Consider the following 27,790-nt stretch of genomic DNA (forward strand, 5'->3'; position numbering starts at 1 on the left):
ATGTACAGAGAGGGTGATACGAGGTGCTGTCCTGCTCTTTGCCCCCCGGCTCCCTGGGCTTGCCTCCCAGCCCTGGTCCCATGCTGTGTGCCTGTATGCTTCTCACTGGACACATAAAGTAATTGGGGATATAAAAAAATAAAGAGGGGGGAGAAATGACAGCTGGGCAGGGAGAATTACAGGGAGATCAGATTAGAGGAAGCGCTGGGAGGCAAGATGGAGCCAGGCCTGGGCTGGGCGGCTGGCTCCATCCCTCACAGCCCGACCCTGCAGTTGGGTCTCTTCTTTACAGCTGAACCTATAGCCGGCTCTTATCCTCATAGCCTGATCGTGTAAGTGGGTCTGTAACGTGCCTGGCCCCATAACTGGCTCCTTTCCCCACAGCCTGGCTTCATAGCTCTGTCTTTCCCTCGCAGCCTGAGCCTATAGCTGGGTCTTTCCCCTCACTGGGGTCCCATAACTGGCTCCTTTCCCTACGGTCCAGCCCTACAGCTGTGTCTTTCCCCTCAGCCTGATCCCATAGCTGTGCCTTTCCCTCACAACCAGACTCCCCCCTGCAGCCCAATCCCTCCCAGTCCTTCCCCACAGCCGCATCCTTCCCTCACAGCCGGACTCCGCCACCGGCTCCTTCTCACACAGCCACGCTCCCCCTCCCCTCCGCGCCTCTCCGCCCGCCCCTTCCCTCAGGGCCCGCCCCGACCCCACGGCGCGGGCCGGGGCGGGCGGAGGCGGGGCGGCCCGGCGGGGCGGGGCGGCCGTCGCGGAGCGGCGCGGTGCGGAGCGGCAGGGCAGGTAGTAGCGGAGAGGAGCGGGCCGGCGCGGCCATGGGGAAGGTGCAGCTGTTCGAGATCCGCCTGGGAGAGAGCCGCGTCATCTACAGCCCCGGCGAGCCGCTGGCCGGCACCGTCACCGTGCGGCTCTCGGGCTCGCTGCAGTACCGAGGTGAGCGCGGGGCCTGCCCGGGAACGGGGACGGGGCTCCCCGGGCGGCGGCGCTGCGCGGCCGGAGCGGAGCGGGGCTCGGGGCTGGCAGCCGCTCCGCGGCACTCAGCACTCGGGCCGCGCCGGTCCGGAGCATCCCGCAGGCGGCTGCGTTACGGGGGTCTCGGTCCCCCGGGATGGGCTGCCGGCCCGGGGGCTGCCCTGCTCCGGAGAAGTCGGCAGCGATCGCACGTGCTGTGCTGCGGAAACGCGGACTGGTTTTTTGCTTTCCTTGAGGTTGTCCTGTTCGCTTCTGTCTCTGTGATAAATTACTGGGGGTAAGGATGACCGAAGAGCTTCAAACGCAGCCTCCCTTCGCCGTGCTGCCCCACCGCGCTGCTCCCGTTCCTTTAGCATCTTTCCCAGGTGCCCACAGTGGCTTTTGGGAGCTTCCTCGGGAGGAAAAGAAGCATCTTGGACAAGCGCGGGCTTGTCGGCTGTTTAACTCCCAAGCGCAGCGCGTGCGTCTCCTCGTCGGCGGCTCCTTCCACCCAAGGCGCTGGCAGCGGTGCGTGCTGACCTCCAGCTGGGTGCATCTGTGCGGGCTCAGCTGTCCGTCCGTAGCGAGCGCAGGGCCTGAGAGACAGCACGTGCATGGAGGCAGAACTTAAGGAGAGCTGTGCCTTCTTGTGTTAGAAGTGTTGCGAGTGCCCGTTTTGGGCTGAGGTCACTGCGTGTTGGCTTCGCCGCTGGGATGGCAGCTTGCTGTGGCTGGTGCCTGCGGCGGCCCAGATAAGCAGTGCACGTGGGGATGTGGTGCCCGTGTCTGTGGGGTGCGGGGCGGCTCCTTGCTGTGTGCGCTACCTGCTGGGCAGGTCTCCCCTTCAGGAGAACAGGAGTGGTGGTTAAAGCATCTTTCTGGGCACAACAGCAGGTACTCTGCGGAGCTGGCAGCTGGATCTGATGGCAGTGGGTCAGACAGCCTCTTCCATGCTGTGCCTTCTGGGCATGTGGGGTGGATGGTGATAGGAGGAGGGGGAATGGTTTTAAACTAAGATGGGGGAGGTTTAGGTTGGATGTTAGGAGGAAGTTTTTCACTCAGATGGTGGTGAGGCACTGGCACAGGTTGCCCAAGGAGGCTGTGGATGCCCCATCCCTGCAGGCATTCAAGGCCAGGCTGGATGTGGCTCTGGGCAGCCTGGGCTGCTGGTTGATGACCCTGCACATAGTAGGGGGGTTGGAACCAGATGATCCTTTTCAGCTCAGGCCATTCTATGCTGCAGTTCTGCTGGGTTGTGGAGAGAGGTGGGTGGAACGTCTGTGGCTTCCCCAGCTTGTGCTCTGTGCTGTGTTCACCCACACCTCCTGTGACCAGGACTAACAAGCAGCTCCCTGGGGAAAGCGTGCGGTGCTTCCCCTCTGCAGGGTCATGCTCATGGCATCCAGGTATGGCGCTTTCTATTTCCTGAACTGGTCTGACGTGTGTAGTTTTTGAGACAGCAAACACAAACAAGCTTGCAGACGATTACTTCACATGGTACCTTGTTTTATGGCTCTTGGAAATTGCCCCTATCAAAGGATGGTCAGTGCAAGCGAACAAAGCTCGCTCTGCCTTGCCAAACATGCTGGAAGTCTTGGGTCATAGGAAAGCTTAACTGGAGACACACCTTATAGGATCATAAATGCTCCCACCTACGCTGGCTTCCTTGCCAGCCCTCTGACTGCTGTAATGGCTGTTCAGTAACACATTGGCCTTGCTGGCCATGCAGCAGAGTCACAAATGGTGACTCACCTTTCGTGACCATGTGGACCCTCTGGGGCCACGTCAGTGGGGCACGCTCACGCCGTGGCCGTGCCAGGACGGAGGTGTTCCTGTGAGGACTTCTGGGCCTCGGGGGAGGTCGCTAATGGGAGTGCATGTCCCTAATTGGTGTGCCTGACTTGCTGGGTAAATCATCAAGCGCCTGTGTACAAAGAACAATTAATCTAACAGGAATCTGGCACTGGGACAGCCGGGTATAGAGGTAATTTGGGGGAGATGGGCGGGAAGGAAGTTCCTTGCAGAGCACGGGCAGCCCTGCTTGCTGGCAGGAGCATGCTGGAACAACGCTGATGCTGCTCAGGGGTACTGGAGCACTTTTCTCACTGTTCTACAGCATCCAGGGCCATGTGGGTTATTTCAGCCCTGATGCCTATTGCTCAAGATGCTTCTTGTGGGCAAAAGTGTAACGGTAAAATAACAGTCCTATCTCTTGGGTCACTGAGAGAAAAGAAACTGAAAGCGCTTTCTGGAGCAGATTTCAGCACGGTTTCTGTACTCTGTTATTTAGCTGTCCAGGTTTATGCGATGATGACTCGACTTTCAAATCAGTCCCTTGAACTACAAATCTACAGACAAAAATACTGCTGTCTGTGCTCTAGAAGTACCCAGGTACATAATTCTCATTTCTGCAGAGCCTGGCAGTCATCATTTACTGCTTTAATGTAGTACACGGTTTGACTTCTCACCTGGAAAACTGGGAGATCTGGCAGTGGAGAAGGGGGCTGAAGGCAGATCCCAAGCTGTATGCCCAAACTAAAAGGTCATTTCTGTGTCCCTGGAAGGGTAGCAGGAAGAAATTTGGGTTTGGCAGTGCATGATGTAGCCTTGCCCTGCGTGGGGAAAATGGTGACACCTGAGAGTTCTGATAGCCCCAATCCTCTGTACAGGTTGGACTGTGACACGGGAAAATGTTCCTGCAGAAGGGCTGTGGCTTAGGCTGTTCTGTGAAGCAGTGGCAAAAGGATTCATCCTTTCATGTGTCCATCAGACAGGCAGCAGGGTCCCATGGCTCAGCCCTGCTCTGGATGCAGCCCGGTGAAGGAGTGCGATGCCAGCAGCACACAGCTGAGTGTGATCTCAGGGATTTTGGAAGGTGGGATACAGCAGCGGCCGACAGTGACACACAGGACTGCTCGGATTGCTCTGCAGCATCGCCCCAGCAGGCTGGATGGCTCCGGCAGCAGTGCCAGTGGATTAACTTTCTTTTCTCATTGTTTGGAGCGAGACAGCAGTGAGCTGTGTGGCCAACCCTGTCTGAGACTGGGGAACAAAAGAGGGATTTTTGCTATCCTGGCTGGCTTGCTGCTGGAGCTCAGCTCCCCTGGAGTCAATAACTAATCACAGGAATGTTTTGTGTCTCTTGTCTCCGCAGCCTGTGCTGCTCTCTGCTTCTCCCCCCGCCCGTGCACCACTTGTGCTCATCTTGAGAAACTGTTTGCTGCTTTCTTTGGCGAGGAGATGTGCTGCAGCCTTCCCTCTTGTTTAACAAAATGAGAGGACAAGTGGAGTGGAGCTCTGTCAGTCTGATTATCTTCCAAGTGTGACAAACGGGGTGCGATTGCGCGTTCCCTCCCTGCAGCAGTGTGGAGCTGGCAGGGCTGTAGCTTGTCTTCTGAGCGGGACTCAGGTAGGCAGGAGGGACGCTCCCTCGCCAGGAGCAAGAAACTCTGGGCTTTCAGTCCCTCGTCCTGAGGCAGCTTCCCATCCCTTGTAGGAACATTGCAAACCGGCACCAGCCGGGGGCTGGGAGAGAAGGAACTTTCCTCCTTCTGCTTAGGGCAGGTGCTCCTGAAACAGCCTGAGAAGAACACTGAGCATTTAGCTTTGGTGCCTCTTTACTTGAGGACTGAGCACTGAGATCTTGCCTGTGCAGCCTCTAGGCGACTGCTGTGACCTCTGAAGGCAGCAATTCCTGTGGAAGTGTGATTTTTATTTTTTTTTTGTGCTGCTCTTAAAGTTGTCACTTAATGTCCTGCGTGGAAGTGAAAAGTGCTTCAAGAGGAAGGAAAAGTGTAAAGGACCTGGATGGCTGTGAGCCTTGTGTGCAGGTATGCCTGCATGGCTGTAGTCCCCATTTTATGTCTGCGATCTGTGTGTATTTGTTCAGCTACAGGTAAGCTTGTGAATGGAGGCTTTTTACCAGGGAGTGCTTAGCCCTGGCTGGGTACCACTCTGCCTGGGATCACATGTGGCATTTAGAAGGGTGCTGAGCGCCACACGGTTGAACAGAACAGATGAGCGAACTGCCACAGGTGTGTCAGCACCCTGACAGTATGGGGGTGTCCCAAGGTAAGGACAGACCCTGCTTTCCACCTCCTTGGGAAGATGAGGGTGGCAAGTTTGTGCCAGTCTGCAGTTGTTCAGAGAGTTGTTTAGTTTAAAAATGCCCCGACCTTTGAGCACTTCAGTCTTGATTGAAAACCAGAGTTTATCAGATATCCGCAGCAAAAAGGCTGTTTCTGTTTCCGAAAAACATGAATCATTTCTGCAGTGTTAGTGCTTATAACTTCCAGTCCTTTGTTCTTGCTGAAGGAGCCACGTTCTCGATGGCTCTGGCTGCAGATGGGGGTGGTGCTGCTGCTGCTTACTCTTCCTCCCTCATGTGTGTGCACTCGCCTTAACCCCAGGTGTTCCCTGCAGTAAGACTCGGGTCAGAGCAGCAGCATCTGTGGGGAGGAAGGCTCACTGGGTAGGTTTGATGTGCTTTCTTGATGGAGAGCATCAGCATGGGGCTGGGTGTCAGGTCTGGAGGGTGAGCTCTGAGACCCCAGCACTGTTTGCAGGTGTGCAGCCTGGCTGTGTGCATCATCTTAGGAACCCGTACTCCTCCTAGCATAGTAGGGATTTGTTATGAATCTGATGCTCTGCTAATAACAAGAAGACATAATTTGCCTTTCCAAATTGATGATTCTGCTAAAAATAGAGAATCCAGCTGTTTACATTGAATTGCATCAAAGGAAATCATAGGAGCTCTTATGCAGAATGAAACTGGGTTCTGGCTGCTTTCTCCCAAGTCGCTGGAACTGGGGGAGGAATATTTCTTGACAGCTGAGATGTGTGAAGGCAGTGGTTGGGAGCTCAGCATGGTGTGAGAAACCTTCACTGGGAGCACACGGCTGTGCTCTGCCATGGCTGCCAGTGCCATGCATCGCCTCCAGCCAGGGAGCCAGGCTGCGTGCATACAGGGGACTCAACTGGTTGACTTTATTGGCTATAAATAAAGCTCTTCAGGAAGAGGCACTTGAAACCTCCCCTGCAGGAGGGGTGAGCTGGCAATGGGCTCGTGCCTGGGAGCAGCCAAGCTGAGCCTTGCAGGTCTCGGCATGCTCTGGCTGCTCCTCGGGAGCTGCTGCCTGCAGCTGAGTGGCAGGGCAGGTGGGCTGCAGCACAGAGCTCTGGTTGCTTGTCCCCATTCTGTTTGCTTTCCTTCTAGATGGCTCCATCTGCCCACACCAGGATGCCTGAGCAGTTGTGAACTTGCCTCTTTGGTCCATCTCGGTGCTGTGGGGACAAACTCATTCAAGACACCTGGCTGTGACAGTATTGTCTGTGCTGCTGCCTCTCACTGTGTGACAGGGGGTGTTCAGCCTCTAACAGGCCTCTTTCTATCAGTCTGAGTTTGCGACTGCTCTGCTCTTGGTGGAATGAGTCCTGGAGACTCAGTGCCCAGGAGTGTCCTTGAGCACTGGGAGGGGAGGGAGGAATGTCTCCTCCACTTCCCAGAACTGATGCTGTCTGCAGGACTGGCTGTGGGCCCGGAGCCCTGTGTCTGGCAGTGTTCTGAAAGGCAGCCCAGAGAAGTGGTGGTGCCCCATCCTTGGGGACACCCAAGGTGAGTCCGGATGTGACTCTGAGCACTGTTGGAGCTGTGGGTGTCCCTGTGCATTGCAGGGAGTTGGACCTGATGGCCTTTAAGGTCCCTTCCAACTCAGGTGATTCTATGATTCTGGAGGAGCTGCTTGAGCCACAGCTCCTAGGTACGCGTGCCCATCACCAGCAGAAAGTGGGGTGATTCAGTCCCTCAGCAGAAGCTGGCCCAATGCAGCCCTCCTGCTTGGGTGTTTCTGTGAGCCTGTTGAGCATGAATTTCCAGAACTCTTTGAAGCCTTTATTTAGAAAGAGCCTGAAAAGGGAGTAGGCTCTGAATCAACCTCTTTGTGGTAAGCAGAGAAACCTGATCAGTCGGCTGATTATTTTACGTGCAGAACTCAGGGGGTGTGGGGGAGGAGGTCACTAAACCTGCCCAGGGAGTGGGAAGAGCAGAGCTCTGGTGGTCACAGGCTGGCTGGTGTTCCCAGAACATCGGAGCTCGGCCTTGTTGCTGTGGCTGAATGGCTGGCTTGTGCTGCTGGTGTGCTTGGTGCTGGCAGGAAAGGAACAAGTGTGTTTGACAATGAGTTTAAAGGAGCGGTTTGCTACAGTGTGGACCTGATTGGTCTTCAAGCACCTAGAGAATGCCTCCTGGGACCAGCGGTGTGGTTATTGTGGTGGGATTTCTTGCCCAGTTCTTCTGTTTTTAGTGTGTACTGGAATATCCTAACTGCTTTGGCCCAAAGTAGGGCTAAGTGCTGGGTGGAAACCTCTTTCCATTTGGGCAAGCTATAAAAAAAAGTGGTTCCTCTCTTCATTTTCACACTGCTCAGCCCGAGGAAGGTGGCTGCGGTTGGGCTGCAGTGCTGAGTGCTGGCGGTCCTGGCAGCATTCCTGTGCACCGGGTGAAGCTGTGCCGGCTCCTCTCTGCTGCATCTCAGCCATGTGGGACTTGTATTCCCCTCCCATGGGGCTGATCAGAGGCCCAGCCCTGAAGGTAGAGATGCTCTGACTGTTGGTGCAGCGAGTCTCAAACGGAGCACTGGAGGGCAGGTGTGTCTGTCTGCAGTCAGGTCAGTTTCCTTCTCTGAACTTATGCCACGAGAAGCAGAAAGAAAAGAGTTTTCTGAGGCTGAAAGCTGCCTTACTGCACCAGAAGAATGACATCCCCTCTGGCCTTCCTCTCATCTGCAGCTCCTCTGCATTTCTGATGGATGTTAGGAAGGAGGCTACAAGTGCTGGTGTTGCAGCTGAGGTGGGTGGCTGGCACAGAGATTTCCATGGTGAGCATGAGATCTCTGTGCTAAATGCTGCATTTCCTGCAGTGCCTGCTGTGCTGCTGCCTGGTCAGAGGCTTCTGCCCTCCTATCCTGGGAGGGAGATACCAGTCCCTCTGCATGCAGCTGGTGGTGCTCAGTTGCTCCTGCACCCGGAGACCCATTTCTGCTCCATGTTGCACAGAGCGTTGCTCCTGAACCACGTGTACAATGGAGTGAGAGCTTGGGCTCCTTGAACTGGGCTGAGGTGTGACTTTTTTTCTTCCCTGCTTCCTCTGAAGCCATGCTGCTGCCTGAACCGTGGCCAGGGCTGCTTCTTCAGGAAGCCCACGGGCCTGGTGGTTGGCTATGATGGCGCAGCACCTACATCCTTCTGCAGCTTACAGAAAACTTCTTTTTTGCAAGAGGATGTTTTGAGAAAAGGGGATGCTGCAGGAGTGTGTCTGTAGCAAGGCGGCTGCAGCAGCACTCCAGGAAGTGAAATGGGGGCTGAAGTGCAGCCATCAGACCTGGTGTGGGGATGCAGCAGGTTTTGGGCCCGTTGCATCGGGGCTCAGTGGCACGTGGCTGTCCCCTGGGTGTCTGGGTGGCCCTACTCACCGGTGAGGTTTCCTCCCATCCTGCCCTGACGTGGGTGAAGACAGGCTCGTTAAACGTGCTCAGCCAGGGATTTCGTTCCAGATGCTCAAGATGACCCCTTTTCTCTGAGGGCAGCCCGCGTGCTGATAAAACTCTGTGATGCTATAAATAAACCTGTCAGCTCTGCAAGGGAGAAAAGCCTGCAGTTTGTCCTTACCAGGAGCCCAGCAGCTTGCTTTCTTCTCTGGGGTGTGTGCAGAATTCTGATTTTGGACAGGGGCTGGAAACAGCAGGCGTTCCTGCTGTGTATCTATGATAGAGGAAAGCGCTTGCAAAGGGAGAGGGTTGACCTTGTCTGGGAAAAGACCTGGCCAGGAGGCACAGCTCTGCCTGGTCTCTCTTTGGAGAAGTCTGTGTTTCTGGGATACGAACATCCTTGATATATTGTTGGGGTGGATTTTGGCTAAAGCCAATCACCTTTAGCTTAAGTAACAGTATGGGTCACCCATATAGCACAGCCATCACTGCCCAGTTGTTGCTGCAGGTGGAGTTGTCGCTGTCTGATGCTCCAGGCTTCCTGCAGTGGGTTGCAGCTGTGGGTTCAAGTTGTGTGTAAGAAAGACCCAGCAGGGACCTCCTGCATTGACGTGGCAGAGCCAGCTCCACTGTAACAGCTGGAGAAGATGGGGACACCTCCTTCCCTGAGGCTGAGTGCCCTTTGTGGCCCTGAGCTGGGCTCTGGGGTGGGAGGAGATTGGAACTTCTCTGGGCAGTCCTTCACTGTGCCAGACCCACCGCTGCCTTCAGCTCCATGCTAGCTCTGCTCTTGCCTTGCTGGCTTGCTTAATGCCTGGGTCTTTTTGCGTCTGAAGGAGGTCCCAAAAGGATGAGGACAGCTCAGAATTAATTAGGACTTGCTGGTTTAATTAATAGATTCTTAGTATATTTGTGCAAATGGTTGGGAGCCTGAGGAGCAGCTTATCTCGTGAGCTTCCAGCCTTCCTGTGCAGAGGAGGACAGGAGCCCTTTGTGTCAGACCTTGTACTGGTGAGTTTGTGAAAGCCAACCTGTCCAAGGCCTTGTTGTGCTTCTCTTTGTGGTCTTGGTTTCCTTGGTACTTGGTTTTGTTGTATTGTTTTGTTTTTTTTTTTAGTAGAGCTTTTCTAAGAACCACCAAATCTCTGCAAACTGCTCGAGAGCTGCACTTGTGCTGTGTGCAGGCCTTGAGTCCCCCACGCTGGCCCCGATGGGGTTGGCAGTTTGTGTGCTGTCAGCTGGGCTTGAGGGAAGAGGCTGTGGGCTGCTGTGGGTCTCGTTTCCCCCCACCCCAAAGAAGTGGAACCGCAGTGCTGCTGTGACAGCCTGTTGATCTGTAGGCACAGATTCTTCTGGGGCCGGAGAGAGGGGAGAATCTAATTGAAGCATGCTGATAGCTGCCTGCTGCGGCTCCGATGGAGAGGGGTGAGGAAAGGGCTCCTCTTGGCTGGTTGCCATGAAATGAAGACTATCTGATGCAGACTTGCTGGGCTCTCACAGCCCTCCTCCCCTCCCTGTTGCTGTTGTTGTCTGGAGCCAGGCACGCAGCAGCCCTTCTGCAAGCTCCTTTGGGATGTGCTGTGTGTGTGAGGATGCTTTGGGGTGGCTTTGAACCTGTCTAGCCCTGTGCTTGTGGGTATGGGCTCACCATTCTCGGCTGAAGCTCCTGGGCCCATCAGTCCAGATACTGACTGGCATGGGCTTCAACTGGCAGAAACTCAAGGCTCTTCAGCTGGGTTCTAGAAATTGGGGTGAGGGCTGCATGCCCTCTGCTCTCCCCTTGCCTGCAATGCGGCGCCAGCTCCCCGGGGAGGGCAGCTGGCTGGATCAACAGAAAAAGTAATCTGAGGTGTACGGCTGCTCTCCTTACATCACCCTGGAAGAAGGCAGACGTACCCAGCTCCTGGCATCTATTTTTGCTTAGAGCAGAGATGGATATGGCTGAGCTGTCTCCTTTTATTTCCAGCACTTGGCGAGTGCTGCGGTGCGTTGCTAAAGATGCGTCTGGCTGGATGCAAGCTGCTGCTTCTGAGAGTGCTGGGGGATCGTGGGGGTGAAGGGCTGCTGCCTTCTGCATCACTCTGTGATGCGCTTCTCCACTTCTTGCTGCCCTTTGCTCACCCCTTCACTTCCCTATAGCTTTTTGCCTTTTTTTCCCTGTATTTATTTAAAGCAATCTGGGTAAACAGAGAGCAGGAACATGGGAACTGGGGCTGCTGGTACGACTGGATTTAGGAGGCATTTTTAACGTGTTTCTAACAACCAGAATCGGGCCGTTCTGATGTACGAACTCATTTTCTGTATCTGCTACTTGGCATGGAGATTGCCTGCAGGGAGCTCCTGGAAAGTTTCAGACTGTGCACTTAGCTTCCTGGCAGCCCTGCTGACGAACTTTGCACTTCCAGTTGCTGCAGCTCTGATGTTGCTGGTTTCCCAGAGCTGTCCTGCTGACCCCACTTTTAGCTCGCAGCTGCCCCCAGCGCTGCATGCCTGCGTTCTGCCTGTCAGCTGCTGCATGTCCTGGCTCCTCCCTGTGAACTAGAGCCTGTGAGCCCCAAGAGGGGTGACCTCCAGGACCGTGACAGCAGAGGACCACCCATGGTGAGGACCCAGAGACAGAAGCCTTCCCTCTTGGCTGTGACCAAGCCAGTTTGGATTGTTGGTGATCAGCTGAGAGGCCTTGGGGCTGACAGCCCTGTGGACAGTCCATGTTTTAGGACTCCTCCTATAGAGGAGCTGGCTGCAGTAAGGCTTTCGGATGGGGCCTATGTGTAGCCCTGAGGTTTGTTGCGGAGGAGCCCAGCTTGCAATGGGGAACAGCAGCTAAAGGTTGGCTCTGAGTGCTGGGCTGCAGCAGTTGGCACTGCTGAGTCCCTGTCTCCCATAAGAAGGGAGATGGGGCAGTAGTGTCTGTGTGCAAAAGTGCCACCCACCTGCCTCCAGGAACAGGAATGCCTGAGCACTGCAGTGCAGCAGGCGGGCTTGGATGGAAGACTTCCATCTCCAGCCCAGCGTCTGCGTGTTGCAACAGATGGCAGTTATCTTTAAACTTTTCAGATGGTCGTTATCTTTAAGACTCTGTGGCTGAGGGAGGCTGTGGGGAGCCTGTTCCGGGGCGGTCCGTCCTGTTCCTGCTGAGGCTTTTTCACATTTCCCATTTCTGGGAGCAGAGTGGCTGAGCCTGGGCTTGGTGTGAATGCAGCCAGCCGGGCTGTCAGTGCTGGGAGAGCTCCCACCCTGCTAAAGCTGCTCCTTTTGCCCTCTGATGAGAGCAGTGGGTTTCCCCAGTGGGTCTGTGTGGGGTAGGTGGGGGCTGAGCACTGCACTGTGCTCCAGGGGATCCATGCCAGCTCAGCACAGCCATGCTCATTGCCACGGCTGTGCCAGCCATGCTCTTTGCTTTGTCTCCAGCATCAGAAGTGCTGGTGTGCCTCGCAGACATGGACAGAGCCAGTGCGTAGCAGTGCTTGATTAATGAGAGTTGGCATCTGCCACTGTTCATCCCGTGCCCTTGAGGATGAGGCTGCAGTGAGCTTGGGTGCTCCAGGTCATGGTCCGGCTGTGACCAGGTGAGCAGGGCTGTGGGTTGGCTGTTCCTCCTTTGGGACTGGAGCCCCAAGCAGCCCATTCGCTCTGGACTCCTATGGCAAAGCACAGGGAGGGAGACTGGGGTGTGAACTCTGCGTTCCCTCTGCAGAGAGAGCTGGGTTTGGGTTTCTTTCCACCCTGAGTTGGGCTGGCAGGGCAGGCAATGCACAGAGCAGTGTGGGGTGCTTGTGAGCAGCATTGCTTGCAGCTCAGTGCTTGGGAGACAGGAGGTAGGGGAGCTTGGAGCAGGAAGGCAGCCCCAAAGTCAGGCAGATTGGCTGCCTGCCTCCTGGGGAGAGGCTTCCTGTGAGATGCTTCTTGGATGCAGTAAGCAGATGGGTGAAATGGGAGCAGAGCCTGTCTGGTGGCTCCTGCTGCCTTTCTGCAAGTAGAAGTATGCATCCAGCAGGTCCAGCAAGGGAGTTCTGTGGGATCTGTTAAAGCTGTTGCAAAACCTGGTGGGAATCAAGACAGGAGACATTCAGGCTGGAGCAAAGCACTGCAGGTGCCTCTTGCTGTGTAACAAGCAGGGTAGGCACGGGGATGACTTTTCTAGGGCAGGGTACAAACATAGCTCTGGTTCTGTGTTTACTTTGGGATGGTCAAATGGCATCCTGAATGCTTCTGGACCTGGCTGTGTGGCTTTGCTGTGAGCCCTGTATCTCTTGCAGGAGGAGGAGGTACTCTCTTGAAGTGTTGTCTGGCTGCTGAGAAGCACCAACACTCAGCAGCCCTTGTGCTGAAGTTACTGCTGGGGCCCTTACAGTGTGAGACAGCCAGCATGAGAACTTACTGGTGCTGACAGCTGCAAGTAGCACTGGGGGAGCAGAGAGAGTGTAGCAGTGCTGAGAGCGAGGGGAAAGTGTGCTCTGTGCTGGAGGTGTGACCTGATTCCCCTGCTCCCTTTTTCCACCCCGTGTGCGTTCACGAGGCCTCGAAGGAAGTCTGAAGCTGTAGTTTTGCTTTTTCCCAGTCTTATGCATGTTGTTTCTCTTTAACAGCCATCAAGGTGAGCTGCGTTGGATTCTGTGGAGTGTCAAACAAGATCAATGACACTGCCTGGACCGTGGAGGAACAGTATTTCAACAGCACACTGTCTCTGGCAGACAAAGGTGAGCTCCACAAGGACGTGGTGGTGATCTGTGGGTGTGTGGTTTCTTACTGGATACGGCTGACTGGTCTGCAGCAGTGCATTGATGTGAAATACTCCTTCATAGGCTGCTTTGACTTGTGCACAGAATGTATGAGCCGATATTGGAGACAGCATGAGTTGTGCAGAGTGGCACCCTGATTGGCTGCACAACTTGGCAGCTACCTAAAACATGGTGCATCCTCTGGCTCTGCTTTGTCTAGAATGGGGCTGTCAGCAGCCACTTTGCTGCTGCTGGTGGATGTCTGTGAGCACAAAGCCCTATGCCTTCACCCTGCTCTGCTTTCCATCTGTTATCTATGGCAGTATCAAAACCTTATCAGAACTGGTCAGCTGAAGCTGATTGCAGGCTGGGAATGGTTGAACTACACTGAAAGGGAAGTGGAGGTGTTGCTTGTCCTCCAGGAGGAGCACTGGCATGAGCAGCCTATGGCAGCTCCCAGCACACAGCTGCCAGCCCAGATGCCTAGAGATAGAGCAGTGGGGCTGTGTTATCCTTGTGGGTAAAGTGACACCAGTAGCCTCAGGGGAATCTGGGCTCAAATGAATGCTGTCATTCTGCTATTAAATAGGTCAACCTCAGCATAAATAATTTATGCTGTGCTCTGGCTCCTATCAGAATCGAGAGGTGCCACTATTCACCTGCTAAGGACACTGGCTGTAGCAGTAATTGTAACGTGGCAGTAGGCCAGGCTAGCAGTCCTCTGATGCTGCACTGATCCTCTGATCTAGTAACAGGAAATGGGTGAAGCTGAAGTGGCAGCTGCTGCCACCTCAGCGATTTCTCAAGCAGAGCTTTTAGCATGGAGGGGAGTCTGACCTCACTTGGAGACAGCGCTGCTTGCTCAGGCCCCAGGAAGGGAGGTGGCTCACTGCGCAGCTTGGCTGGTAGCCTAGGGGCTGCAGGAGGAGTCAGACTGCTTGGGAGGCCAATGAGAGATGGTCCTGCTTTTGGACGTGGTAGTGATCACAGCCAGGGGTCTCAACTGTGAATGCTGGGTTGGCAGAATCCTGGAAGCTTTGTAAGGGGCTGCAGGCAATTCAGTGTAGGTGAGCTGGGGACTGTGAACAATGGTGGATTCCTGGAGAAGCTTAAACCTGCAACTGCACTGAAAATGAACTTTCATTTCTTTCTAGTGTTAATGATTCATGAGGAAACTGTGCTACTGTGGATGGTTCTGTGATGGTTACAGCAGAAGCTATGAGATAGGAGTGGGAGAAGGTGGGTTTGCTGCCCCTGGGAAATGCTGATGGCTGCTTCTGCACTTGGTTATTGAAGGATTGGATCTGGGAGCTCTCCCCTTGACATCTGGAGCAAATGGGAAAGGACAGAATTGTCCCTTAATGTGACACCTTTGAATACCTGAATTCCAGAAAACCTGCAAAAACTGGTACTCCCAGCTCCTCAAGTCATCACAAAAAGCACTAGTCTTTTTGCTCTTGACTTTTCTGGAACCCAACCTGTTGTGCACTGCTGGGTTCAAGTGTCAACCCCAGTGCTGCAGGTGGCCTGGGCCTGAGCCTTGAGGAGTGCTGGGGCCGTGCTGCTGTGCCTTGGTGCTGCTGTGGTGGCTGCATGCTGCCATCTTCCTGTACTAATGCAGCCCAGGGCAGGAGGGAGCGAGCACTGGTGGGGCAGGGCTGATCCGAGGAGCTGTGGATGCAGCAAAGGGAGAATGCGTCCTGTAGGACCGCTGAGCTCAGAGCTGAGGTGTGTTGTGGCACTGTTACTGCCCTGTCTTGCAAAGGTACAGTGCAATATTGGGGAAAAAGCAGGTTGCAGCTAGCTGCAATCCAGAGCAGCACACCAGATACTGTCACTGTGTTCTGCTTCTTGTGTCAAAGGTGATACGGCTGTCTGCAGCTGGGACAGAGTGTATGTGCATGTGGCTGGCGTGCCATCCATGGTTTGACGCCCCTGGTACAGAGACACAGCCCACCTGTGTCCTTTCTGAACAGGGAATGGCCATGGGCTGGGTGCAGGGGAACCCCTGCCTCCCTGCTGGCACTGTCCCTGGACCTCTGGCAGAGGGCTCGTGCAGGCAGACCATGAGGGAGGAGCCCAGGTGTCCCCAAGGCCATGCAATCACCATGTGCCCAGCTCTGCTGTCCTTGGGGCTGCACCAGCCCTGCTCCTGTGAGATGGAGCAGAGAGGGAAGCTCAGTCTGATAAAATGCTTGCGTGATCTCTTCCCATGTTTTGCGTGGCAAAATAAATAAGAAGAAAAGCAGCCTGTGCTCTTGGAGGACGTGCTGGGAGAAGAGGTTTGCAAAACTATGGAAACTTGGAACACTCTCTAAGTATTTGAGAGCAACTCTGATCTTCTGCACCCACACACCTTGTTGCTGAACTATGGGTGGGGGCAGCCAATCCTATGTGGCATCAACTGTCATTTGTTTCATAGATGTGACTTATTTTTTCTTAAAGGGTGTATCCTGCATGAGAGGAGACAGACCCTAAAAAATACCGTGTGCCCACTTTGCAGCACAAGGCACTGTTTAAGGCACTGGCTACATCCTTCTTTCCTTGCTTCCACATCAGAGCAGCATCAGTGTGGGTGGCTCAGGCTCCCTCCTGGCTCAGAGCAGCTCAGAAGGCCCCACTCACCACTGTGCTCCTGCCTCTAGGAGCTGGGTGTTGCTCAGGGTCCATGCTTTAGCTTTGGCAAAGACTTGCAGCCCAGTGGTTTAATGAACTCTGCTCGTTACAGAGAAGCTGCCAGGAAGTGCTGCAGGCAGCAGCTGCTCTGAGTGCATGCCGGCAGGGCCTCACTGCTGTTTGCTGAGGACACTGTGCAGGGCTGTGGAGGTTGTTCAGCCTGTGGGGTGGGGTTGGGAGAGGGACCTCTTTGTTTTGCCTTCCAGAGGGGAGGGTTTGCTTTTCCCACCTGACCTGAGTTTGTTTGGCCCCTTGCTCACTGGTGCTGGCTCGTCCTGGGTCATCTTTTTGCAAAGAGGAAAAAAATGCAGTGATGAAGGGAGACCCACAAACGTGAGTGGTGTTGGTTTTCCCTGGCTATCTGTGGTACAGGAGATCAAGTACACCAGTTGCTGCGAGTACAAAATAGCCCTGCTTGTCCCCACTGCTCAGACAGAGATGCTTCTCTTGATCCCATATAATGGAGTAATTCAGCTCTGCAGAGGACTCGCGCTCCTCTCCCCTCCCCTTCTGCAGCTCTGGCCTCGTTCAGCCACAGAGGAGCAGGTCTGCCATGAGCCTGCACAGGGCTGTTTGCTTTGGCCGTGCTCTGTCTCAGGCTGTGCACACGGCTCTTGCCCTGTGGATGGATTGTGCATGCAAAGGTAGACTTTTTCTTTAAATCCTGTTTGTACCTGAGTTGAACCCATGCAGGGAGTTGGCTGTAATTGCCAGCTGACCTTCCTTTTGGCAGCTTGTTAGCTAGCTAGCAGGCACTGTGGGGAATTCCTGGCTGCTACACCTGCTTCCTCCTCTGGCATATTTCTTGTGCAAAGTGCTAAAATGGGGCAGCTGTGCATCACCTCTTCCCTGCTGGCCTGGCACAACATCTTCCTAGCCATCACAGACTGAAAGGTTACAATTCTGTCTTCCAACAGAATTAAAAAATCGTGATGACCTGACTGGGCAGGCATGGAACCATGCAGGGAGGGTCTCGGTCTGTTCTCTGGAGTAAGTGTTTGCAGGAGGGAGCAGAGCAGCGGGGCTGGACAGCCCTGGAGGAGGTGAGAGCAAAGGCAAGCAGTGATGAGCCCTGAGGAGTCTGTGGTGCCAGGTTGTGCCTGCACTGTGCTGCAGGTTGTGGAGCAGTAACGGCACATTCAGCCCAGGAAAACCATGTGGAAAGAGCTGCAGTCACTGTGGGTCCCAGCAGCTATCTCAGCACTTCCTAATTTCTTGCCTCAGTAGATCACTGTTAATCCTCAGAGGTTTTTGCAGCATTGCTGTACTGCCAAATCCTACTAATTCTTTGAAAATGTCACTGAGAACTGCTGATACAGAGAAGTGTAAGCAGCGGAGCCTTTACTGCAGCCTTGCTGCTGAGCCTTCTTGTGTGTTTTTCTTCCTCTGCGCTTACCTCCTGTGTTACAGAAGGGTTTATCTCAGCAGTGTTAACCATATGGGAGCACCGGAGGTTGTTCCCACCGTGTGTTTGTGTGCAGCTAATCCAGCATGAGCAAGTTGCTTTGAATGGGAGCCTAGAGCTGGGGCCATGCCCGCACCGCTTGTGCACTGTCCTGATCAGCTGAAGGCTGCTCCATAGCAGCAGTGCTCTTGGGCAAGCAAAGCCAAGCTGAAGGCCGTGTCCTCCCCTGGCTGTGCTTGCTGTTGGGGCTGTTCAGGCTATTGCTGCTCCCTCTGAGAGCACCTGTGTCCGTTGCTGGGCTGGTGCCAGCAAATGGGTGTGTGTACCCTCATTTGTTGTAGTTTGTATTAGTGTACTAGCTTAATCCCCAGAATGGGAGTCCTGGTGTTAATGCTGCGACTGCCCAGCATCCCTTGAAGTGCCCCAGAGCAGGCAAAGCTAATGCTTCCCTTCTGAGACAGCCTCTGGATGAGAAAGGCCCTGATTTTGCTTACAGTGCAATTTGTTGGGCTGCAGAGGAGGGCAGGGGTGCGAGGTGCTGGCTGTCAGGGCTGTGTGGAGGGATGGAACTTCAGCAGCTGAGGAACTGGGCTCCTGTCACACAGTGCAGAACTGGGCTTGGTGTAAGTGGAGCCAGCCGGGCTGTCGGTGCTGGCAGGGCTGCCTCTTTCTCAGCTCAGAAATAAAACCTTGCTCCTTTCTTGCTGTTCACATCGATGCCAATCATGTCAGCCCCAAGGAGAACTCGAGCTGGGCATCTGCAGCACTGATACCTGCTGAATTCGGTGGCTTTGGGGAGCTCGTGTGCCCTGGGGCAGCAGGATGCTGCAGGGAGCTCCTGTTGCTGTGAGCAGTGGCAGGGAGCCAGCAGGCACCAGGTACCTGGCCCTGCTGCAGACTTTGGCCAGCACACTCATTGCATCGCTCACTGAGTAGCCAGAGAGATATTGCCATATGGCCAGGCCTGCTGTTCCCCTGTTAGAACAACCAAAAAGTATGTCCTGTCCAAAGGCTAAACTTGTCTGTGCTCAGAGCAGCAGTGTCATTGGCAGGGTGCTAACAGCCAGCAGGGCTGGAGGTCAGGCAGGAGTTGGCTCCGTGTCGAGGTGGAGGACACCTACCAGGCTCCTGGTCCTGGCTCAGAACAGGTAGCACCCTCCTCTTTGGGAAACAGAAGGGAGCAGCATGCTGAATATCCATCTTTGTAGCCCTTGTCGAGCTGTGCATGAAGCCTGGCAAGGCAGGGAGAGGTGAGTGCTGCACCCTGCGCTGCCGTTACAGCTGTCTGGCCCTGCAGGCTCCAGCATGCTCAGACGTCTGGGCTGTCTCTCCCAGTGCATCAGAGTGTGAGATTTCAGAGGGGTGAGTAATGCAGCTCAGCTGAGTCTATCGTTGCTGTGCATCGGTGGCAAGGCATCTCCCAGCCCTCTGCTGGCTTCTCTGCAGCTCCATGCCCTGCTGACACTGAGCTGGGCACTCTGTCCTGGTGGTGGTAGGTTGCTGTGGGCTGGCAGGAGGCACTGCTGGGCACAGAGCCCTGGCTCCTGCAGGGATTTGGGATGGAATTGCTGGGACTGGGTCAACAAACTGGAAGGAGGCATTTGGCTGATGTCTCCGTGGCAGCACTGGTTTGAACTTCAGGCCCCACCTGTACTGTAAGAGCAGTTTGTTTGCGTGGGCTGTTGGAGGGAAAGCTGCAGAAAAGCCTGGGAAGCATACAGGCTTTGTGCAGTTCAGATCTGCTGCCAGGGGATCCCTACCAGCCAGGGCTGTCTGCACCTTTGTGCATCAGTCTCAACCTATCTGCAGGTGCATCCAGCTGCAGGGCAGGCTCAAGGCATGGACAGCTTGAGCCGAGCACAGGAGCCCTGTGTGACCCTGGGGAAAGTCTGAAAACCTCTGTGCCTGGACAGCATACAAGGTGAGCAGGGTGACAGTGAATGCCCTGAGTGCCACGGGATGCTCTGAGATGGTCTGCAGAGTGGAGCTGGGCTCAGGGCTGTGCTCCCCATCGCAGGGGATGCCCTACAGGGCACCAGGCACCCTAATGCCCTCCTGGGTGCTGGATAGAGAGCTCAGTATGAACACCGTTTCCTTTCTGCACACCCTCCTCCACATTCACCGGTGCAAACAAGGCCCCTTTCCCAGTTTGGCAGCGAGAGGAGTGGCTGAGCCATGAAAGGGAGAGTCGTCCTTCTGCGTCTGGACAAACCCTAGCTGGCAGTGGAACCAAGAGGGGAAATCTCCAAGGTTGTTCTTTGCTCCGCACTGTTAGCGTGTCCCTGCTGCTCCACCTCCTTGGGTTGCTTGTTTTCTTTTCCTATGGCAGCAGTTCCTTTCCCTCCAGGACTTTGTAGGGAGGATATCTGCGGTGTGGGCCCTGCTGGCTCGGTTCCTATCAGGTAGGAGGGCTGCAGGCACAGCCCCGTGGCAGAGCCCTGCTGAGCAGCCTCCCTCTGCTGCCTAATGACTTTCTCAAGATTATTTTTAGCTGCACGTAAACTTCAGGAAAAGCTTTTGCATCTGAACACACTGTGGCCTTTGTTTGGGCTTTGGGGAATGGTGAGGTAATGGCTTGGTGAGGCTGTGGCAGCTTGCACAGCCCTTTCCCCTCACTCTGTGCATTTAAAAGCCGCTTGGGAGCCCTGGGGCACGCAGTGTGTGGATCCAGCTCCGTGCTGTGTTCCTGTGAACCTGGCCTGGTCTCTGCTTAAGCATGTCCTTAGCAGAGCTCCTGGTGCAGGAGCAGGGAGCAGCTTGGCTGCTGTGAATTCTGCCTGCACTCTGCAGCACCCGGGCTTCCCAGCAGCTTTGTCAGTCTGCCAGGGACCTGAGCGCACCCAGGCTTTCACAGGAACTTCCCATCGTGGTCAGGATCTTCTGTTTTTCTTCATCTATTTTTATTGAGCCTTGTCTCAGGAATAGCTCTGGCACTGAGCCCCTGGGTATGCCTGCATGGGGCTGCCCACAGCTCCCTGCTGCAGTGGCCTCCAGGCTTGCGACGTGGGCAGCAAAAGCAGGCACAGCGTGCTGGGGCCCTTTGAGCAGCTGGTCATTCATTAGCCATTCATTAAGCAAACCATGTCGTGTGTTATAGTGGTAGGTGCTTGGTCCAGGCTGCTGTACCATTGGAAAATTCAGTGCATAAAGCTGCTTCCCAAAAGTGAGGATGTGCCTTAATAAGAGGCAGGAGCTCTTGGAGCAGTGGCTGAGTGCTTTGTGCCAGCGAGGCTTTGTGCTGGAACCTCCAAGCAAAGGCACCTTCTGCATCCGAGCGCTGCCCTCCACTGAGCCCTTCCCAAGAAGGCAGTAGGAGAAGGCTGCGATGTCTCGAGGCTTCCAGAGCAGCCATTGAGTTGCTTTATGCCTCCACCTTGTGACAAGGCGGCACGTTGCATTTTAGCCTACATATCCGGTTTTATCTGGGGATGAGAAGGGAGATCACCAGGAGTGTATTTTGGCTTGGAGCGATGGCAGTGGGCAAACCGTCTCCTTTCTTTCCAGGCTAAGTGTGTAAACAGACAGCTCTTCTTTCCTTCCTGACTTACTGTAGCAGTGGGATGAAATCAGCTGCAGCTGTGTGTGCTGGGGGCTGCGGGCTGTGCAATGCTTCCTGATAGGAACTGTGGACCGGGCTGAACTCTGCCTCATCTACCAGGGCATGTGCTGCAAATGGGGGTTATTCTCTGCTCCCTTTTCCTGTCGTGTAACCCACCTGATCACCTGGTACCAGGGCGTTATTACTGTCAGCTCTGCAGAGCCAGCACTGCTAACAGGCAAGCTGTCTCCTTGCTCTTGCATCAACTAAACAGCCAGCCAAATTTAGAGCCTTGGTACCTCCAGCAGCGATCCTGCAAAGCAGAACAAACAGAGCTTGAGTTAATAGGTATCCAGGTCTCCTCTTAGCACTGCCAATCTGAAAACAAAACCTCTCATGTTTATTCAGCAAATGTGGATTCCTCTTTATATCTTGGTGCTTTGCTGGATGAAGGCAGCCCGAGGAGCTGCCTGGTGCTCCCAGCTCACACCATGGGGCCTGTTTGGGGTCACTGCTGTCCTTGGAGGGGTGGGGGACCAGCTGGATGCAGGGGAGCCTGGGGTTGGAGCTGCTGCTGGAGCTGTGTGCCAGGTCTTGGCTCCGCTCTGTGCCCTCGAGGCGGCTGTTGCAGGGAGCTGAAGAAAACCAGCACTGAGGTTTGAACTCCCAGCGCTGGGCTGGGAGCCTGCAGCCTTCCCTGAAGCACTGGGTGCCATATGTGGGAATTCACAGCTGTGGTTTTCTGCCCCACACTGTTACGACTGCCCAAGGGGAGAATTCAGGGACATTGTTGAAGTTACTTCTTGACTCTGGTTCTCCAGACAGCTGGGCTGAGTATTGCAGGTCCCATCTTGGGGCCAGGATCTGTGGAGGTGCATTTAGGCCTGGGATTCGGACCTCTGGTTCCAGCCTGGTGCCCACCAGACCTCCTTACCCCACCTGCAGGCAGTGCCTTTGCTTCCTCATCTTCCCCTCAGTGGCTACAGCCTCCCTGAGGGAAGGAAACACAGCATTCCTTCTTAGTGCCCTCTGTCAGTAATGTGGGGCTAACTGCCCTCTAAAGCATGTGGCGTTGGCATCCCTTCAGCCCTGTCTGGACCAGGGTATTTCCAAGTATCTTAACCTAGGCCTCATTGGGAACACAAACGTGTCCTGCCCCAGGGACAGGCGAGTTGCTCCTTGGATGCAGAGGGTGAGCATGGTGGTGTCCCGGGGTGAAGGCAGCTGGACGAGTTGTGTGCATTCCCTTGGGATTGGACTCTCTTGCCAGAAGCTCCTGCTCCAAAAATACCCTTCCAAGGTGACAACCTCCCACTTACCTGTTACTCTTATCTCCCACAGGAGTCCTTTCAGCTGGGGAGCACAACTTTTCGTTCCAGTTCCTGCTGCCAGGTATGATGCAGATGCACAGCTGGAGGCCCTTTCACATAAGCCAGGACCCCAGCTTTGGGAGCTCTGCTGAGGCACAGCTGGTGACTAGCTGGTGGAGGCAGGGAAGGCCCAGGGGTGCCAGAGGGGACTGTAAGGTTGACCACAGGCAGCAGAGGAGTTTAGGCAAGCTGTATGCTCCTATCTGGAGCAAAACTGGGTCTGCAGTGCCACTGACAGCTCGGGCAGAACCCTGTGGGCTTTCACCTGGGCACAGCGGTCCTGGCTGCAGCTGGCCAGCTGTCCTGGGTGCAGTGTGCTCTGCTGTGGCGTGGGGGTGCCTTCTGTAGAGAGTCTGGGTGACCCAAGTCCTCGTCCCCAGATCTTTTTTTAGGAAGTCATGTGTGCCCTGTCTCTCGGATGCTTGCATAAAGCTTCAGGTGAAGAGTAACTGTCTCAAACACAGAAATGATTGGCTTAACTGAGTCTTGTGACACCTTTTCTTTCTGTCTTGACTCCAGCCTCTGCTCCTACATCATTTGAAGGTCCTTTTGGCAAGGTCCTCCATCAGGTGAAAGCTGTGATAGACACACCTCGCTTCTCCAAGGACTACAAGTGCAACAAGATCTTTTATGTTCTCTGCCCTCTCAACTTGAACGACATCCTTGATATTGAGGTAGGAACAAGGATGAGTTTGGCTGGGAATCAAGGCAATCAAGGCTGCTTCTCCTTGTCATAAGTGATATTTGGGAATAATTGTGTGTTTGGATAATTCTCTGACTGCATGTCCTGCTGGTGCAAGAGCAGCCTGAGGACTCTTGCTCTTGATCTGCCTTGCCATCAGTCCCCACTCAGTGATTTGTTTTGACTCCTCCACCTATTGCTTGGAAGATTTAATGAATTTTGAACATGCTGAGAGAGGCATCTCTCCCAGCCAATAGCACCAGGTGTTTGTAGAGACCTGGCTTTGGGGAACTTGAAGAGATGCTAACAGGACAGGAAAAACTGGGGGGAGTGGAGGAGAGAGGCCTGTTGTCTGTGCTACTGGTTCTTCATGGCCTCTCAGAGCAGACATTGCTGCTTGCATGTTTTGGGTCTGAGTGTTTTCCTGGAGGCTCTCTGACACTCTTGGGTCACCATCTGTCTCCTGCAGCAGCCCAACACTATGTCTGTTACCAAGAAGTTCAACTACAAGCTCGTGAAAAGCGGCAACGTTGTCCTGACAGCCACCTCAGATCTGAAGGGGTACATTGTGGGGCAGGTGATCCAGCTCCGCACAGACATAGAGAACAAATCAGGCCGGGACACCGGGGCTGTGGTAGCCAGCCTACTGCAGGTAAGCATCCAGGAAGATGATTCTTTGGCTATGCTGATCATCCAGCTCAACAAGGCAATTGTGAAGCTGGCTGTTTTCACCACAGTGAGCATTGCTGCTGCTTTTGTCTGGAAGGTGGCAGCAAATAGTCCAGACCTCTGGCTAGCTTTGTTTCCCTCTGCTTTCCTGGGGAAAGAGGTGGTGGGACTTGTCTTGCTTATCGCACCTCAGTCCATAACGCAGTGATGGGTTAATCCTGCCCTGTAATACGTGCATTACGTTTGAACTTGACAGAACAACTGAGTGGTTTTGTGTCCTGCCTTACTTTTGTGGGGGAAGGATGATCGTCTGCAATCTTTCTGCAAGCTGTTTTTATTCCTGTCTGCACAGAAAGTGGCCTACAAATCCAAGCGTTGGATTTACGACCTGAGGACCATCGCAGAGGTGGAAGGTTCAGGAGTGAAAGCCTGGAAACATGCGGAATGGAAGGAGCAGATCCTTGTTCCAGCACTGCCCCAGTCCATTCTGCAGGGCTGCAGCCTCATACATATCGATTACTATATCCAGGTGAGCAGCGTGATGCTCTGGTGGGTTGTGCTGCAGTGATGGCTGTGTGTGGGGGGCACCTTGTGGCTGTCAAAGATGTAGCTCTGCTGAGGAACTCAGCGTGACTTGTTTTGCTGGTCAGTAATGATGGGTGAGGCTGCCCTTGTGCTATTGTGCTCCTTGTTAGGTGAGCCTACCTGCGCCCTGTGCAACGCACGACAAAGAGGATGTCACTTTGTTCTTCCTTCTCTTCCAGGTTTCCCTCAAGTCACCGGAGGTTTCAGTCACCCTTCCCATTTATATTGGCAACATTGCAGTGAACAGGGTCCCCCTGAGCCCTTCCCGGTCTGTCCAGCACCTGCCATCTGCAGTGGTACCCAGTGCCCCCCCGGAGGAAGAGGAGGCAGCCGGCGGTTATCACCCAATGGACAATGTCTTGATCCCCACCAAAAGCCATTCCCAGCAGCAGCCATTTAGCTACGCCCCAGGACTGAGCTTCCAGGAAGCGGACTCGGAGCAGACAGGCTCCCCAAATCACCCCACCCTCTGCCTCTCGACAGGAGCCACCATCCCTTACTACGCCGAGGGAAACGTGGTGCCCGTGCCCACTGCTAGCTCGCTCATTTTGCCTCCAGAATACAGCACGTGGGGCTACCCATACGGTGAGCATCCCGTTCCTGAGACCTAAACAGTCTGGCAGTGTGATAGCAAACATCTGCTATGACAGGAGTCTCTTTGCTAGCTGAAAAGCCTGGCATATAGAGATGTCAGCTCGCCGGGGGCTGAAGTCAGGGGAAATTGTGAGAGCTCTCTGCCTGCCTTCTCTGAAGGAGCTCCTTGTGGCTGTGACAGCCAGCTGTCCATTCCCACATCCACACCCATGCTGCTCTAGGCTTGTTCTGAGAGGATCTCCCTGCTCTGAAATGAGCTTTCAGCCTCCCACAGATATAAAAACTCCTTGGCTTGTGGTGAGGCTGGCGGGAGCAGAGCCAGGAAAGTGATGTAACTGAAATCTTATGTCTGCTTTGGAGTGGGCCTGCATCTGGTCTGGAGACAGAAGCTGTGGGGGTGGGCACTGAGAGACTGCCCAGGATGGAAGAGCTTGGGAAATCCCAGCACACTGCGTTGCTGAAGCAGTATTTCTCTGAGGTGGCTGGGACCAGTGGCATGGCACAGTCCTACATGGATAAACCAGTCAGTCAGCACTGAGATGATGAGAGATGCCCAGATGTGTCACTTCAGCAGGGCAGGCTGTGGGTCCTGGAGTGCCTGCACACACGTTAGCAGCTTGCTATGTCAGTACTGATTTACATAGATAGAGGTTCAGGGAACTTCCCACTAAAACCTTTCTTGTTTCCTTTCCCTGCAGAGGCACCTCCATCCTATGAGCAGAGCTGCAGCAGTGCCAACTCCAGCATCAGCAATGGCAACTAACCTCCCCTGCTCCACGTCCCGTCGGCACGGTTCACCAGCCTGCTGCAAAGTCTGGTACAGCAGAAGGCGTCTTTTTATCTCTTCGCCTGCTTGGCAGAGCAAATGGCACATCCTGGCCTGGGCTTCTTGAGTCTCTTTCTTGGGAGGGGGAAGATAAAAGGGCAGCCAGAACAGCCCGTGTTGTGTGTAGGAGAGGTCTGAACCATCTCATTCTGCTGCACCAAAAGCTGGAAGATCTGGTCTTGCCCCAGGGATGCCTTCTGCAGCAGCCTGTATTGGAAGTACTGAAGTCACCACTAACTGCTTTACTATCAAAGCACCTGCGATGCCTTATCTGAAACGCTCCTGTCTTGGCATGTCTCCACTGTAGGTGAAGGCTGGGCTGTGTGAACTTTCTCTTCTCTTTTGTGGGCTGCGTGCTCTCCAGAAATGCTTCTCAGAGCTCTTCCTCCTCGTCCTTGTAGGTCCCAGGGGGAGGTGAAACAGGAGCTTTCGTGGAGTAGGCAGGGTTGGAAGGTCAGGGGCTCCTGCCAAGCCAAAAGCACAAAGCCCTTGCTGTACCTGCGTGGTGGAATGAGTGACTGGCAGCCTTTGGTGCCTGGGCAGTGACCTGGACCGCCGCCTGCTTGTGCTGAGTGGAGAGCAGGCTGTCAGCAAGGAGCCTTTTTAGCAAGGATAACTTTCTAGAGGAGACAGACCGTCCTTGCTTGCTGCTAGGATGACCAGCGCCTGTCAACAGGGGACACCAGCTCCCGTGCCCCATCTCCTGCTCCTGCAGGGCACCCTCTCCATCCCAGCTGTCTGGCCTTAGGCAGGCCAGAATTACACGACAATCAAGTTACAGAAATGTCTGATGCTACCTCTGCATCTGCCCAAGGACTCTGCCCATGGAAGCCCCATCCTCGGCGGTGCCCCCCTCTCCAGGCTCAGCCTGGCCCTTTGCTCCCTGCTCCCACACCAGCACGGGGGGCTGCATGGCTCGGGGGTGGCCGGTACTGCTGTGCTGCTCATCTCCAGAGCCCCTGCAGGATGCAGAAAGGAGAGAGAGTGGGAGCACAAACTGCTACACTTCACTCACAGCCTCTGCTGGACCCGGCGGGTCAGAGGAAGAAGCTGGGATACCGAAAGCAACTTTTTTTGTTTGTTTTTTTCCTGTTTTCTTTTTTTTTTTTTTTCCTTCTTTTTTTTTTTTCCCCTTCCTTGTCGTTTAGCTTTTTAGCATGGACTGCCCAAGCTGAGGAAACCAAACACAGGACACTCAGAGCTGTGGGCATTCAGCCAAGGCTGAAATAGCAGACTGCACCTTTGGCACCCCTGAGAATGGGTCCCGCACTTCCTCATGCTGGGCAGGCAACATCTAACGAACCTCCTAGCAGCTCTGCTTCCTCACACCCCCGGCTGCTGCTGGGGACAAGCCCTGCTTTGCACTCTTCCTTTGCAAAACCCTTTTTGTTTTATTTTCTTTTAAAAGTGTTGAACTGCTTTAAGGGTAGAGTAGAGAAGGTGCCGTTCTGAGCGAATGATGATCATTGTCCTTAAATATATAAATATATATATATGAGACAAAGTTTTGTTTTTAATGATCGAATTCATAAATACAAATTTTAATGCTGTATTTAATAAATTATTACAAGAGAAACTGCTGTGCTCTTTCTTCCGTTTCTGATGCTGACCCATGTGCCTGTTGGGTCAGCTGGAAGGCTGCTCCCTGTGCCCACAGTTTGCTGATACCATCGCAAACAAGTTGGATTTGTCTCAGTGTTCTGCAAGCAGCCCGAGGCACAACCTGCCTCTCATACACCAGGATTCTTCCTCACTCTCTGCTCGCCTTGTGCTTCTGCCCAGCGTTTATTATTTAGGACTTTCCCCTTTGCCTGGTGATCCCAGACTGCAGGGTGAAAGATTCCTCTGACCCCCACCAGGGGCTGTGAGCCCAGCGTGCTGTGGCAGCGGAGTCATAGAATCCTAGACTGGGTTGCAAAGGAGCACAGTGCTCATCAGTTCCAACCCCTGCTGTGTGCAGGTCCCCAACCAGCAGCCCAGGCTGCCCAGAGCCACATCCAGCCTGGCCTTGGATGCCTCACGGTGTGGGGTGCTCACAGCAGGTGCCAGAGGGCAGGAAAGCAGTTTTGGGGCGCACGCTCCGTGGCAGAGCAATGGGATCATCCCTGCCTTGCTGCAGCCTGGAGTCACAGGCAGCTCCTGTGGGCCCCTCCTTCCCTTCTCCTCTTTCTGAACTCTGTGCTGAAGACAAAAGCCTGGTTGCTAAATTCAGCTCTGGATAGAAAAGCTTCATATGTAGGAATTAATTCAATTCCTGGCTCAAATTTATAAACAATTGTT

The 27,790-nt window shown here is 54.4% G+C and overlaps 1 protein-coding gene across 1 annotated transcript; it reads left to right on the forward strand.

Moving 5' to 3' along the window:
• The first annotated feature begins 738 nt into the window (after positions 1-738).
• On the forward strand, positions 739-27,086 carry ARRDC1 (arrestin domain containing 1). Its single transcript, XM_052667674.1, has 8 exons — positions 739-942; positions 13,034-13,144; positions 22,126-22,176; positions 22,674-22,828; positions 23,306-23,488; positions 23,858-24,034; positions 24,270-24,675; positions 25,383-27,086. Exons 1-8 carry the CDS (start codon positions 825-827, stop codon positions 25,445-25,447), a joined length of 1,266 nt encoding a protein of 421 aa, XP_052523634.1. The 5' UTR covers positions 739-824; the 3' UTR covers positions 25,448-27,086.
• Positions 27,087-27,790: the final 704 nt, after the last annotated feature.

This window comes from Tympanuchus pallidicinctus, unplaced genomic scaffold (genome assembly GCF_026119805.1).
Source record: "Tympanuchus pallidicinctus isolate F22 unplaced genomic scaffold, pur_lepc_1.0 scaffold8, whole genome shotgun sequence".
Classification (NCBI taxonomy): Eukaryota; Metazoa; Chordata; class Aves; order Galliformes; family Phasianidae; genus Tympanuchus; species Tympanuchus pallidicinctus.